Below are 15,650 nucleotides of genomic sequence, written 5' to 3'. Positions count from 1 at the left end.
AATCATCCCAACTTTAGAAAATCTGTGACTGCAACTAAATATCTGAACCCTCCTCTGATTAGACTGAAATCTTTTGTATATGAAAATGAATTCTTAAAGGGATAGTCTGCTTAAAACAAGTGGTCCCCATTTTATAGGCTAAGTGATAACCCCACTGGATGTCCCTCCATGACGCCCGACCACTGCTCCATTCATTGTGTATAGGGAAGAAGTCAGGCGCTCAGCAGCCCCCTAGAGAATGAATGGGATGGTGGTCCAGCATCTGTTCTGCCCATCAGTACGGGTCCATGAGTCGGACCTCCACCAATCACCAAGTAGATGGGTGACTGCTTGTTTTAACCCTACAAACCCTTGTTTCTTCACTGGTGATCTAGTACTGCAGCCCAAACAGATCACCATTATTCTCGATCGATCAACGATGAATGTTTTGCGTGTTTTATACTGGACTGGTTATATATATATATATATATATATATATATATATATATATATATATATATATATATATATATATATATAAAACCTCTAATATGCTGGATTTGATCACTTCTGAAACAGCTTTTTTTTTTTTTTGCAGATTTTGTATTTTTAATTTTATGATCAGTGTCATGGGATTGATGCAATATGGAAACTATATAAGAATAAAGTTATTTGAGTTGAACCTTTTTTTTTGTTTCATTTTTTTTTAGGGGTGGGTGAAATGTGGGAGATAATTCAGCAGGTATTGAACATGTGAATCCAGTTTTTTGCTAGTCTTGTAGAAGGGGTATGGGTGAAAGCGATACTCGCCGTCATCGATCCCATTCTAACGCTTACACGGTGCCCTCTGGGTTCTGCTTCCGGGTCCCGTGGCGACACATCCTGGTCGGCTGGTGACTGAACTAAGCTGCAACACAAGCTGATGAGAAATCCACATGTACGATCAATTGAAAGAAAGCTTTTTATCTATTTCTTCAGAGCACCATAAAATAGAGCACAAGACCCTGATTCCAGGATTGTATCACTTATTAGGCTGTGTAATTTCAATACGATCAGTGTTTTATCAGCAGGAGATTATCACTGCAGAACTGGGTCTCATGTGCAGGTGAGTCCAGCTATTCAGTGCAACCCCGCCCCACCACTGATTGGCAGCTTCCTATGTACACTTTCAGCAAGCTGCCAATCGGTGGCATGGGCGGGGTTATACACAGCTTGAGCGAGCACTGCTACATACAGTTTCTATCACAACTGCCCTCTGCCCACCTGAAACTGATACATCACTGGAATCAGGGTCTCAGCCCCTACATGATGCTATTTTCAGATTTCAGAGCCAAAACCTGCTGACTGTCCCTTTACCTGTTTTTGGTCACCATTCCTCAAGAGCGAGGACCATGAAGCCGTCATTCTCTGCTTTGTCCAATCGCTTCCCATTTGGGCTAACACTAGTCCCTCTCTTGTAGCATATCTACATCCCCTGCTATAATAAAGGGGGGATTGTTTTCCAGAGCAGGGGGCTGGTGTAATGACTGCTTGCCTGAGCTGTTATTACGGTCCTGTTAAAGGGAATTTGGGATGTGTATGATCTATTAATATGGGCATACAGGTGATAGAAATGTTACACTGGTCCCTCTTGTATGCCTCTGGTTGCTGAAAACAATTACATTCTGTCTATGTCGGAAAGCCCAAGGCTGCTGGGAAAAATAAAGTGAATTTCCTCCCAGTATTTGGGCTCTCCATGTGGACGCACTGACTACCTTGGATCCCATGTTAGCTATGTGCAGAGAAAGGTAAGCAGGAAGACTATTGTTAGCTGCCAGAGGGGGAAGGAGACTGATTCATTTCAGTAACACAGATTAGTGTGGATCATGAGATTCCATTAACAGTCTAATAATCATATGATCTATGAAAAATAAATATGCATAGTGAAACACATTCATTAAAAAAGAAACAACCACCACTGTGTACGAAGGTGGCCTTAAAGAGAATCTCACCAGGTTTTACCAGCATGATGTAGAGCCAGAGACTCCGATTCCAGTGATGTCACTTACTGAGCTGCTTGCTGCAGTTTTAATAAAATCAGTTTTATCACTAAAGGACCTATAAACCTGCTGCGGTGTAGTCCTCAATATTAATGCGTTCCCCACCCGCCACTAATTTGCAACTTTCTGCCTATGCACAGTGTACACAAAAGCTTCCAATCAGTGGTGTGAATGGGATTCTACACATCTCAGTCTTTAGAGTACTGCTACATCTGCACTATAGAGACCTGTGATTGTGTCATAATCACAGCAAGCAGCCCAAGTAAGTGACACATTGCTGGAATCAGGGTCTCTGCCCCGAAATTGGATGCGGTAGCTAAAAACAGGGGACAGGCTCCCTTTTAAAGAGTAAAATTGAGTTTATATTTTGTAAAATAGTGAGTTCTTATTACTAGTTTTCCGTCCGATGGACTCAAGTGTCATGGATGGAGCAAATTCCAAGAGCAATCTGATTTTGGGCGTTTGCATACTGAGCTTTTTTATTATATACAGTTTTTCTTGCGGATTCTGTTGCCTCTTCAAGTGCGTGTTCACACTGAGTTTTTGAGGAACTGTTGGAACTTCATCCTGTCAAGTGAAAAGTCTGAAAAACAAACAGGAAAAGTTGCTTCAGAAGAAAGAAAGTGGTCCACAACTTCTATAGTTACAGCAGCCAATCACAGCACAGCTTTCATGATAGCAGAGCAGTTTAAAAAATAAAAGCCTGGCTGTGATTGGCTGCCTCTGCCAGCTGTGCTGCATAAGTCTAGTATGGGGGACGCCTAGTCCTAGACCGGCTGTAGGACAATATAAAATTAAATACAGGGACATTTGGGGTAAAAGCCACCGGGACTCCCGAGCGTGCACGAAACACGGGAGCTATCACGCACTAACGAGTAGACTAGTAGAGTCGCATACTTTGTGGTTGGATTCTGCGGCTGCGCTCTATCGCCGTGACGTCCAGGCTCCGCCCACACGCCTTTCCTATTGGCTTAGAGTTTACGGATTCTTCGTGCATTTATGTTGGGCGGGGACTAGCCCGAGTGAGTAGCGCCTGCGCAGTAAGGTAACGAGTTAGGAGGAGGGAGGAGCCGCCATTGCTGTGGCCGGTGTGACAGGAACCGAGTTGTGGAGCGCATGGGACTCCCGTACGTTAGCGGGCCGTAGCTCCCGGGGACTGTGCCGGTATAACCGCGAAGCTTGACGGCTCTTGTATTGTTTTTACCTTGGTGTTAGTCGGAAGCGGCTGAGGAGGGGGCGGGGGTAGGGAGTGCGAGCGGCGGGGACAGATAGCAGGGGTGTGGGAGGGAGCGGCGGCTGGGGAGCGTACTATTCCTCAGGGCGGAGGGGGAGCGACACATCCGGGGCCTCGGTGCGGACCGTTACACTGGGCGGCGGGGGCGTGCAGGTGAGCGGAAGTGGCGGCGGGCATCCCCGGGGCGGGGCGGAGGTGCGCGGAGCCCCAGGCTCCGTTTGATGGATCCGCGGATCGCCTGGTTCCAGCCAGAGCAGCTCGGGCCCTCCAACAGCCTGTGGATGCAGATCTGGGAGACGACGCAAGGCCTGCGGAACCTGTACTTCAGCCAGCACAGCCCGGCCTCGTCCCCCGCGCACAGCGGCTCCTCCAGCAGCAGCAGCTCCTCCGGCTGTGAGGCCACCATGTACCGGGACACCGGCGCCGCCCCAGCGCTGGCCGAGCAGGGCGACTTCTTACCGCTGGACACCGCCGGCATCAGCCGCCCCGGAGGCTGGAGGAAGGCGCCGGAGCCCAGCAACAAGCGCAAGCGGGACAACAAGGCCAGCACCTTCGGCCTCAACTACAGCCTGCTGCACGCCGGCCCGCCGGGGGGCCTCCACAGCGGGACCCCATGGAAGAGCCGCGGCTACAGCGACGAGGTGATCGGGTGAGTGACGGCGGAGCGCTGTCCACGGGCCACCCTCCTGTCACCGACCCCTCCACGGGCCACCCTCCTGTCACTGACCCCTCCACGGGCCACCCTCCTGCCACTGACCCCTCCACTGGCCACCCTCCTGCCACTGACCCCTCCACGGGCCACCCTCCTGTCACTGACCCCTCCACGGGCCACCCTCCTGTCACCGACCCCTCCACGGGCCGCCCTCCTGCCACTGACCCCTCCACGGGCCGCCCTCCTGTCACCGACCCCTCCACGGGCCGCCCTCCTGTCACCGACCCCTCCACGGGCCACCCTCCTGCCACTGACCCCTCCACGGGCCGCCCTCCTGTCACTGACCCCTCCATGGGCCGCCCTCCTGTCACTGACCCCTCCACGGGCCGCCCTCCTGCCACTGACCCCTCCACGGGCCGCCCTCCTGCCACTGACCCCTCCACTGGCCACCCTCCTGCCACTGACCCCTCCACGGGCCACCCTCCTGTCACTGACCCCTCCACGGGCCACCCTCCTGTCACTGACCCCTCCACGGGCCACCCTCCTGCCACTGACCCCTCCACGGGCCGCCCTCCTGTCACCGACCCCTCCACGGGCCGCCCTCCTGTCACCGACCCCTCCACGGGCCGCCCTCCTGTCACCGACCCCTCCACGGGCCACCCTCCTGCCACTGACCCCTCCACGGGCCGCCCTCCTGTCACCGACCCCTCCACGGGCCGCCCTCCTGTCACCGACCCCTCCACGGGCCGCCCTCCTGTCACCGACCCCTCCACGGGCCACCCTCCTGTCACTGACCCCTCCACGGGCCACCCTCCTGTCACTGACCCCTCCACGGGCCGCCCTCCTGTCACTGACCCCTCCACGGGCCGCCCTCCTGTCACTGACCCCTCCACGGGCCGCCCTCCTGTCACTGACCCCTCCACGGGCCGCCCTCCTATCACTGACCCCTCCACGGGCCACCCTCCTGTCACTGACCCCTCCACGGGCCACCCTCCTGTCACTGACCCCTCCACGGGCCACCCTCCTGTCACTGAGCCCTCCACGGGCCACCCTCCTGTCACTGACCCCTCCACGGGCCGCCCTCCTGTCACTGACCCCTCCACGGGCCGCCCTCCTGTCACTGACCCCTCCACGGGCCGCCCTCCTGTCACTGACCCCTCCACGGGCCGCCCTCCTGTCACTGACCCCTCCACGGGCCGCCCTCCTGCCACTGACCCCTCCACGGGCCGCCCTCCTGTCACTGACCCCTCCACGGGCCGCCCTCCTGTCACTGACCCCTCCACGGGCCGCCCTCCTGTCACTGACCCCTCCACGGGCCGCCCTCCTGTCACTGACCCCTCCACGGGCCGCCCTCCTGTCACTGACCCCTCCACGGGCCGCCCTCCTGTCACTGACCCCTCCACGGGCCGCCCTCCTGTCACTGACCCCTCCACGGGCCGCCCTCCTGTCACTGACCCCTCCACGGGCCGCCCTCCTGTCACTGACCCCTCCACGGGCCGCCCTCCTGTCACTGACCCCTCCACGGGCCGCCCTCCTGTCACTGACCCCTCCACGGGCCGCCCTCCTGTCACTGACCCCTCCACGGGCCGCCCTCCTGTCACTGACCCCTCCACGGGCCGCCCTCCTGTCACTGACCCCTCCACGGGCCGCCCTCCTGTCACTGACCCCTCCACGGGCCGCCCTCCTGTCACTGACCCCTCCACGGGCCGCCCTCCTGTCACTGACCCCTCCACGGGCCGCCCTCCTGTCACTGACCCCTCCACGGGCCGCCCTCCTGTCACTGACCCCTCCACGGGCCGCCCTCCTGTCACTGACCCCTCCACGGGCCGCCCTCCTGTCACTGACCCCTCCACGGGCCGCCCTCCTGTCACTGACCCCTCCACGGGCCGCCCTCCTGTCACTGACCCCTCCACGGGCCGCCCTCCTGTCACTGACCCCTCCACGGGCCGCCCTCCTGTCACTGACCCCTCCACGGGCCGCCCTCCTGTCACTGACCCCTCCACGGGCCGCCCTCCTGTCACTGACCCCTCCACGGGCCGCCCTCCTGTCACTGACCCCTCCACGGGCCGCCCTCCTGTCACTGACCCCTCCACGGGCCGCCCTCCTGTCACTGACCCCTCCACGGGCCGCCCTCCTGTCACTGACCCCTCCACGGGCCGCCCTCCTGTCACTGACCCCTCCACGGGCCGCCCTCCTGTCACTGACCCCTCCACGGGCCGCCCTCCTGTCACTGACCCCTCCACGGGCCGCCCTCCTGTCACTGACCCCTCCACGGGCCGCCCTCCTGTCACTGACCCCTCCACGGGCCGCCCTCCTGTCACTGACCCCTCCACGGGCCGCCCTACACACAGCTCAGCCTTCTGTCACTGACCTACCCACGGGTCACCCTCCTGTCACTGTCCCCGGGGGTTGCCCCCTACCCTCCTCACAAAGGTCACCCACAACCCCCCCCCAAAAAAAAAACCCTTGTCCTGACACTGACCCACGTCGTCCGACCCTTGCAGTCTTCCCCCTACCCTCTTCACACGGGTCACCCCAAACCCCCACCCAAAAAACCCTCATCCTGTCACTGACCCACGCCGTCCAACCCCTACCCACTCTCCTCCTGTACCTGACCTGTGCGGTCCTCCCCCCTGCCCTCCTCACACGAGTCCCCCCCCCAAAAAAAAAAACCCTCATCCTGTCACTGACCCACGCCGTCCTACCCACTCTCCTCCTGTACCTGACCCGTGTGGTCCTCCCTCTACCCTCCTCACACGGGTCACCCACAACCCCCCCACCCATAAAACCCTCATCCTGTCACTGACCTACGCCGTCCTACCCCTACCCACTCTCTTCCTGTACCTGACCCATGTGGTCCTCCCTCTACCCTCCTCACACAGGTCACCCACAACCCTCACACCCTAAAAAACTCTTGTCCTGTCACTGACCCACGCCGTACTACCCACCCTCCTCCTGTCACTGACCCCTGCGGGTCACCCCCCCACCCCCCCCCCCCCACCCTCCTCCTTGCACGGGTCACCGCCACCCTCCTGCCCCTGCTGTGCTCTAGTGTTAGCCTGTACTCTCCTCCGCTCAGTGGTGTGCACTCCCTCACTGCCTCTTTCACTGACTCTTTTCACTGGCGAGCAGTGTGACTGCAGATATCACCTCATAATCTCCCCCTGTCAGTGACCTGGATGCCTCCTCACAGCAGCCTCTTGTCACTGATTTACACTGTCATATATTACACACACTCACTGACTGCGCTGTTATTACATGCTGCCTGAGACCTTTCCTCTTGTTCCTGACCAGCATTGTTATATATCTCGCCTTCCTCCTGTCCTTTACCCTTTTTGTGTCCTGCCAGCTTACTTCTGTTCTCTTGTCCTGCCGCTGAGCTGCTCGTGACTGTCGCCCACGTCCTGCCGCTCAGCTGCTCGTGACTGTCGCCCGCCTCCTGCCGCCGAGCTGCTCGTGACTGTCGCCCGCGTCCTGCCGCCGAGCTGCTCGTGACTGTCGCCCGCCTCCTGCCGCCGAGCTGCTCGTGACTGTCGCCCGCCTCCTGCCGCCGAGCTGCTCGTGACTGTCGCCCGCCTCCTGCCGCCGAGCTGCTCGTGACTGTCGCCCGCCTCCTGCCGCCGAGCTGCTCGTGACTGTCGCCCGCCTCCTGCCGCCGAGCTGCTCGTGACTGTCGCCCGCCTCCTGCCGCCGAGCTGCTCGTGACTGTCGCCCGCCTCCTGCCGCCGAGCTGCTCGTGACTGTCGCCCGCCTCCTGCCGCCGAGCTGCTCGTGACTGTCGCCCGCCTCCTGCCGCCGAGCTGCTCGTGACTGTCGCCCGCCTCCTGCCGCCGAGCTGCTCGTGACTGTCGCCCGCCTCCTGCCGCCGAGCTGCTCGTGACTGTCGCCCGCCTCCTGCCGCCGAGCTGCTCGTGACTGTCGCCCGCCTCCTGCCGCCGAGCTGCTCGTGACTGTCGCCCGCCTCCTGCCGCCGAGCTGCTCGTGACTGTCGCCCGCCTCCTGCCGCCGAGCTGCTCGTGACTGTCGCCCGCCTCCTGCCGCCGAGCTGCTCGTGACTGTCGCCCGCCTCCTGCCGCCGAGCTGCTCGTGACTGTCGCCCGCCTCCTGCCGCCGAGCTGCTCGTGACTGTCGCCCGCCTCCTGCCGCCGAGCTGCTCGTGACTGTCGCCCGCCTCCTGCCGCCGAGCTGCTCGTGACTGTCGCCCGCCTCCTGCCGCCGAGCTGCTCGTGACTGTCGCCCGCCTCCTGCCGCCGAGCTGCTCGTGACTGTCGCCCGCCTCCTGCCGCCGAGCTGCTCGTGACTGTCGCCCGCCTCCTGCCGCCGAGCTGCTCGTGACTGTCGCCCGCCTCCTGCCGCCGAGCTGCTCGTGACTGTCGCCCGCCTCCTGCCGCCGAGCTGCTCGTGACTGTCGCCCGCCTCCTGCCGCCGAGCTGCTCGTGACTGTCGCCCGCCTCCTGCCGCCGAGCTGCTCGTGACTGTCGCCCGCCTCCTGCCGCCGAGCTGCTCGTGACTGTCGCCCGCCTCCTGCCGCCGAGCTGCTCGTGACTGTCGCCCGCCTCCTGCCGCCGAGCTGCTCGTGACTGTCGCCCGCCTCCTGCCGCCGAGCTGCTCGTGACTGTCGCCCGCCTCCTGCCGCCGAGCTGCTCGTGACTGTCGCCCGCCTCCTGCCGCCGAGCTGCTCGTGACTGTCGCCCGCCTCCTGCCGCCGAGCTGCTCGTGACTGTCGCCCGCCTCCTGCCGCCGAGCTGCTCGTGACTGTCGCCCGCCTCCTGCCGCCGAGCTGCTCGTGACTGTCGCCCGCCTCCTGCCGCCGAGCTGCTCGTGACTGTCGCCCGCCTCCTGCCGCCGAGCTGCTCGTGACTGTCGCCCGCCTCCTGCCGCCGAGCTGCTCGTGACTGTCGCCCGCCTCCTGCCGCCGAGCTGCTCGTGACTGTCGCCCGCCTCCTGCCGCCGAGCTGCTCGTGACTGTCGCCCGCCTCCTGCCGCCGAGCTGCTCGTGACTGTCGCCCGCCTCCTGCCGCCGAGCTGCTCGTGACTGTCGCCCGCCTCCTGCCGCCGAGCTGCTCGTGACTGTCGCCCGCCTCCTGCCGCCGAGCTGCTCGTGACTGTCGCCCGCCTCCTGCCGCCGAGCTGCTCGTGACTGTCGCCCGCCTCCTGCCGCCGAGCTGCTCGTGACTGTCGCCCGCCTCCTGCCGCCGAGCTGCTCGTGACTGTCGCCCGCCTCCTGCCGCCGAGCTGCTCGTGACTGTCGCCCGCCTCCTGCCGCCGAGCTGCTCGTGACTGTCGCCCGCCTCCTGCCGCCGAGCTGCTCGTGACTGTCGCCCGCCTCCTGCCGCCGAGCTGCTCGTGACTGTCGCCCGCCTCCTGCCGCCGAGCTGCTCGTGACTGTCGCCCGCCTCCTGCCGCCGAGCTGCTCGTGACTGTCGCCCGCCTCCTGCCGCCGAGCTGCTCGTGACTGTCGCCCGCCTCCTGCCGCCGAGCTGCTCGTGACTGTCGCCCGCCTCCTGCCGCCGAGCTGCTCGTGACTGTCGCCCGCCTCCTGCCGCCGAGCTGCTCGTGACTGTCGCCCGCCTCCTGCCGCCGAGCTGCTCGTGACTGTCGCCCGCCTCCTGCCGCCGAGCTGCTCGTGACTGTCGCCCGCCTCCTGCCGCCGAGCTGCTCGTGACTGTCGCCCGCCTCCTGCCGCCGAGCTGCTCGTGACTGTCGCCCGCCTCCTGCCGCCGAGCTGCTCGTGACTGTCGCCCGCCTCCTGCCGCCGAGCTGCTCGTGACTGTCGCCCGCCTCCTGCCGCCGAGCTGCTCGTGACTGTCGCCCGCCTCCTGCCGCCGAGCTGCTCGTGACTGTCGCCCGCCTCCTGCCGCCGAGCTGCTCGTGACTGTCGCCCGCCTCCTGCCGCCGAGCTGCTCGTGACTGTCGCCCGCCTCCTGCCGCCGAGCTGCTCGTGACTGTCGCCCGCCTCCTGCCGCCGAGCTGCTCGTGACTGTCGCCCGCCTCCTGCCGCCGAGCTGCTCGTGACTGTCGCCCGCCTCCTGCCGCCGAGCTGCTCGTGACTGTCGCCCGCCTCCTGCCGCCGAGCTGCTCGTGACTGTCGCCCGCCTCCTGCCGCCGAGCTGCTCGTGACTGTCGCCCGCCTCCTGCCGCCGAGCTGCTCGTGACTGTCGCCCGCCTCCTGCCGCCGAGCTGCTCGTGACTGTCGCCCGCCTCCTGCCGCCGAGCTGCTCGTGACTGTCGCCCGCCTCCTGCCGCCGAGCTGCTCGTGACTGTCGCCCGCCTCCTGCCGCCGAGCTGCTCGTGACTGTCGCCCGCCTCCTGCCGCCGAGCTGCTCGTGACTGTCGCCCGCCTCCTGCCGCCGAGCTGCTCGTGACTGTCGCCCGCCTCCTGCCGCCGAGCTGCTCGTGACTGTCGCCCGCCTCCTGCCGCCGAGCTGCTCGTGACTGTCGCCCGCCTCCTGCCGCCGAGCTGCTCGTGACTGTCGCCCGCCTCCTGCCGCCGAGCTGCTCGTGACTGTCGCCCGCCTCCTGCCGCCGAGCTGCTCGTGACTGTCGCCCGCCTCCTGCCGCCGAGCTGCTCGTGACTGTCGCCCGCCTCCTGCCGCCGAGCTGCTCGTGACTGTCGCCCGCCTCCTGCCGCCGAGCTGCTCGTGACTGTCGCCCGCCTCCTGCCGCCGAGCTGCTCGTGACTGTCGCCCGCCTCCTGCCGCCGAGCTGCTCGTGACTGTCGCCCGCCTCCTGCCGCCGAGCTGCTCGTGACTGTCGCCCGCCTCCTGCCGCCGAGCTGCTCGTGACTGTCGCCCGCCTCCTGCCGCCGAGCTGCTCGTGACTGTCGCCCGCCTCCTGCCGCCGAGCTGCTCGTGACTGTCGCCCGCCTCCTGCCGCCGAGCTGCTCGTGACTGTCGCCCGCCTCCTGCCGCCGAGCTGCTCGTGACTGTCGCCCGCCTCCTGCCGCCGAGCTGCTCGTGACTGTCGCCCGCCTCCTGCCGCCGAGCTGCTCGTGACTGTCGCCCGCCTCCTGCCGCCGAGCTGCTCGTGACTGTCGCCCGCCTCCTGCCGCCGAGCTGCTCGTGACTGTCGCCCGCCTCCTGCCGCCGAGCTGCTCGTGACTGTCGCCCGCCTCCTGCCGCCGAGCTGCTCGTGACTGTCGCCCGCCTCCTGCCGCCGAGCTGCTCGTGACTGTCGCCCGCCTCCTGCCGCCGAGCTGCTCGTGACTGTCGCCCGCCTCCTGCCGCCGAGCTGCTCGTGACTGTCGCCCGCCTCCTGCCGCCGAGCTGCTCGTGACTGTCGCCCGCCTCCTGCCGCCGAGCTGCTCGTGACTGTCGCCCGCCTCCTGCCGCCGAGCTGCTCGTGACTGTCGCCCGCCTCCTGCCGCCGAGCTGCTCGTGACTGTCGCCCGCCTCCTGCCGCCGAGCTGCTCGTGACTGTCGCCCGCCTCCTGCCGCCGAGCTGCTCGTGACTGTCGCCCGCCTCCTGCCGCCGAGCTGCTCGTGACTGTCGCCCGCCTCCTGCCGCCGAGCTGCTCGTGACTGTCGCCCGCCTCCTGCCGCCGAGCTGCTCGTGACTGTCGCCCGCCTCCTGCCGCCGAGCTGCTCGTGACTGTCGCCCGCCTCCTGCCGCCGAGCTGCTCGTGACTGTCGCCCGCCTCCTGCCGCCGAGCTGCTCGTGACTGTCGCCCGCCTCCTGCCGCCGAGCTGCTCGTGACTGTCGCCCGCCTCCTGCCGCCGAGCTGCTCGTGACTGTCGCCCGCCTCCTGCCGCCGAGCTGCTCGTGACTGTCGCCCGCCTCCTGCCGCCGAGCTGCTCGTGACTGTCGCCCGCCTCCTGCCGCCGAGCTGCTCGTGACTGTCGCCCGCCTCCTGCCGCCGAGCTGCTCGTGACTGTCGCCCGCCTCCTGCCGCCGAGCTGCTCGTGACTGTCGCCCGCCTCCTGCCGCCGAGCTGCTCGTGACTGTCGCCCGCCTCCTGCCGCCGAGCTGCTCGTGACTGTCGCCCGCCTCCTGCCGCCGAGCTGCTCGTGACTGTCGCCCGCCTCCTGCCGCCGAGCTGCTCGTGACTGTCGCCCGCCTCCTGCCGCCGAGCTGCTCGTGACTGTCGCCCGCCTCCTGCCGCCGAGCTGCTCGTGACTGTCGCCCGCCTCCTGCCGCCGAGCTGCTCGTGACTGTCGCCCGCCTCCTGCCGCCGAGCTGCTCGTGACTGTCGCCCGCCTCCTGCCGCCGAGCTGCTCGTGACTGTCGCCCGCCTCCTGCCGCCGAGCTGCTCGTGACTGTCGCCCGCCTCCTGCCGCCGAGCTGCTCGTGACTGTCGCCCGCCTCCTGCCGCCGAGCTGCTCGTGACTGTCGCCCGCCTCCTGCCGCCGAGCTGCTCGTGACTGTCGCCCGCCTCCTGCCGCCGAGCTGCTCGTGACTGTCGCCCGCCTCCTGCCGCCGAGCTGCTCGTGACTGTCGCCCGCCTCCTGCCGCCGAGCTGCTCGTGACTGTCGCCCGCCTCCTGCCGCCGAGCTGCTCGTGACTGTCGCCCGCCTCCTGCCGCCGAGCTGCTCGTGACTGTCGCCCGCCTCCTGCCGCCGAGCTGCTCGTGACTGTCGCCCGCCTCCTGCCGCCGAGCTGCTCGTGACTGTCGCCCGCCTCCTGCCGCCGAGCTGCTCGTGACTGTCGCCCGCCTCCTGCCGCCGAGCTGCTCGTGACTGTCGCCCGCCTCCTGCCGCCGAGCTGCTCGTGACTGTCGCCCGCCTCCTGCCGCCGAGCTGCTCGTGACAGTCGCCCGCCTCCTGCCGCCGAGCTGCTCGTGACTGTCGCCCGCCTCCTGCCGCCGAGCTGCTCGTGACTGTCGCCCGCCTCCTGCCGCCGAGCTGCTCGTGACTGTCGCCCGCCTCCTGCCGCCGAGCTGCTCGTGACTGTCGCCCGCCTCCTGCCGCCGAGCTGCTCGTGACTGTCGCCCGCCTCCTGCCGCCGAGCTGCTCGTGACTGTCGCCCGCCTCCTGCCGCCGAGCTGCTCGTGACTGTCGCCCGCCTCCTGCCGCCGAGCTGCTCGTGACTGTCGCCCGCCTCCTGCCGCCGAGCTGCTCGTGACTGTCGCCCGCCTCCTGCCGCCGAGCTGCTCGTGACTGTCGCCCGCCTCCTGCCGCCGAGCTGCTCGTGACGACACTACACGTGCTCCTAGACCCCGAACCTTCCAACATTGCACTTCCACTCAGTCTTTGCTTTCTGGAGCTGCACATGGAGCCCTGATCTCCAGATCTCCTCACTGTGGAGTGTCAGGCACACGGCATATTGCTCTGTCTGCAGCCCCTTGTCTTATTTTCTGTGTATATTTGATCCATTTGTGTTTATTGCTCATTTAAAATTTGGATGTCAAAAGCAGCCACTTAGAATGAGGGCGGTTTGCTTCTGCCATTGGCTCTAATGAAGATGTTCTGGCTTGTGGAGGAAGACCTATGTATGGACTGAAACCATCCATTACGGCCTAAATAAGTCCTTGCGTTATTTGCATCTAGGAAGATCATATATGGCAGAATGGTTGTGTAAAATCCACATGTCCTGCTGTGGATTGCACTGTAAATTTCGCCACTCTATACAGTAGCTGTGAATCCATAACATAACTACTTATATAGCCAAGGGATAAGTCTACCTGTACGTCACCACCGTGTGCTGGAGACAGATGTCTAGAAACGCTCTCCATATGTGCCTCAGTGGAAGGGATAAACTGCGAATAGCAAGGAAAAAGGTTTCCAGAATTGTGACAAATGGTGCTGCGCCTCGAAGAGTTAAGTGACACACTGGTTACACTGCAGGCAGTGGCATTTGTCAATCAGACTGCAATAAACGTCTTGTTTCCAAGATTATGGGCAAATAGCTGCTTTATCTGCCCCTGGCTTCACTTTCATTTCTGCCGATTGTGCTGGACTGTGGACTTTGTAGCTGTGTGACCATGAGCCAAGCGAGCCAAAGTTGTCACAGCTATTCCAGAAGCCGCGGATGATAAGTTTCTATAGAGCAAGTAGTATGCCACGTGACGCCCGCTATAAACGCGCTGTCATGATGATGGCTTTTCTCGCCATGATGGGGGTTGTCCATTGCCAGTGTAAGGGGAACTCCAGGATATAGAGCAGGGTTGTCTTTCAGAAGTATTGGGACAGTGATAACTGGGGGATGTCCCCGGAAACATGCTCCCCTGTAATTGAGCTGTGATCATAAATCTGCTGCTGTCCATTTATTACATGGAAGGTCATTCATTTACCCTGCAGTGGACTGTGTGGTTAACTGTCGCTGCAAGGGCATGGCAGAAGTTTTTTTTTTTTTTTTTTTTACAGATGAATCATTAATAGTTGGTAAAATATAGGTTAAATGAATGCCTGTGATGGCAAACATACAGCAGCACCCGTCACCCCAGGCTTAAATAGTTTAGAAATGGGATACTCCACATAGTGGAATAGTATTGTATTATTCCGGGAGGGACAACAGAGGCACAATGCTCTGGTCCCCCTGACCTTTTTGGATTAATGTGTCTTTATGGAGACCTAATTACCGTATATTGTGAGTTTTCCTTAGTATAGGGAATAGTATACGTATTATACTCGTTGCTCGGGTTTTCCGGAACATGCTCGGGTGGTCTCCGAGTATTTGATTGCTTGGGGGTTTAGTTTTCCTTGCCTCAGCTGGATGATTTATGGCTGCTAGCCAGCCTGAGTACATGTGGGGGTTGCCTGGTTGCTAGGGGGGGACATGTAATCAAGCTATCTAGTAGCCGCAAATCATCCAGCTGCGGTAAGGAAAACTAAATCTCCGAGCAGTTATAAGTACTCGGAGACCACCCGAGTACACTCGCTCATCACTAATGGGGAAAGATCAGTGTGAATCCAGCCCAATACAAAAATCATCCGAGAAGAGGCTAATTGCAAGTCTTTGACTGAAGGTATTCTCAAGTTTGGAAGTTATCCCCCTAACCGGGGGTAGAGCGGATAACTTCCCAGTCCAGCTATTGGGGTCCGGGTGCTGTGAATCCCATCATTTGTGAGAATCGGGGCTCTAATGGGACTGCTGAAGAGACCGGAGCGCAGCACTTCCATAAGATTGAATGCATCCATTTAACCTATACCTTACTGAACTTACAAATTGAGAATACCCATTTAAAGAAGTATTCTGGGGCCTCTCTTACAATTTTAGATTGTGCTATTCTTTCTCTTGCATGGTCAGACAACGTCCAGTCAGTCACTGTTGGCCGTGGCAGATAAAAGCTTTTATTTCTTAGAAATCACTCGCCCTCTTCAGGTTTGGTGCCCCCTCTCAAGTAGGTTAGACGTGTGACACCAGCACCTCACACCTTTAATGGTGAGCCATGCGCTCGTGTCAGATGGCTTCTCATCCTCTGGATTTAGACCAGAGTTTTATTCACTTTTGTAGCAAACAGATCTTCTAAAGGGATAGGTGAGGCACGTAGTAGTTGTAATTTGTACAACTCCTGGAGATCCCTCTGTATGGACTGCCTAGCCCTTCTGCTGGTGGTCCTCTATTACAGATTATTCATTAGTATGTAGTGTGGAGGTGACGTCATGAGGTGCAATTAGGAGGTTGCAGATGCACTCAACATCATGTACTAATTTTTAGAGTATTCAATCTGGAAAGCTGAAATCCTGCTCGGGCTGCGGGAAGAATGTTTGCCGCCATGACATGACCAGTTTTTGCTAATCTTGCTTTTAGGAGGTGTATATTTCCCTTTCTGTTGCAAAATTCCTTCCCGACTCCACATACGGCAATC

The 15,650-nt window shown here is 61.7% G+C and overlaps 1 protein-coding gene across 2 annotated transcripts in view; it reads left to right on the top strand.

Moving 5' to 3' along the window:
• The first annotated feature begins 3,076 nt into the window (after positions 1 to 3,076).
• The window catches only part of TENT4B (terminal nucleotidyltransferase 4B), a 38,140-nt gene continuing 25,566 nt past the window's right edge, over positions 3,077 to 15,650 (top strand). For both annotated transcript variants that reach the window (XM_069738494.1, XM_069738493.1), the window contains exon 1: positions 3,077 to 3,901. In XM_069738494.1, the coding sequence (XP_069594595.1) occupies positions 3,474 to 3,901 (428 nt within the window). In that variant the 5' untranslated portion in view covers positions 3,077 to 3,473. The remainder of the gene's footprint in view (positions 3,902 to 15,650) is intronic.

This window comes from Ranitomeya imitator, chromosome 9 (assembly GCF_032444005.1).
Source record: "Ranitomeya imitator isolate aRanImi1 chromosome 9, aRanImi1.pri, whole genome shotgun sequence".
In the NCBI taxonomy this organism is placed as follows: Eukaryota; Metazoa; Chordata; class Amphibia; order Anura; family Dendrobatidae; genus Ranitomeya; species Ranitomeya imitator.
The sequence above is the reverse complement of the archived record's forward strand: the minus strand, read 5'-3'. Positions and strand labels throughout refer to the sequence as shown.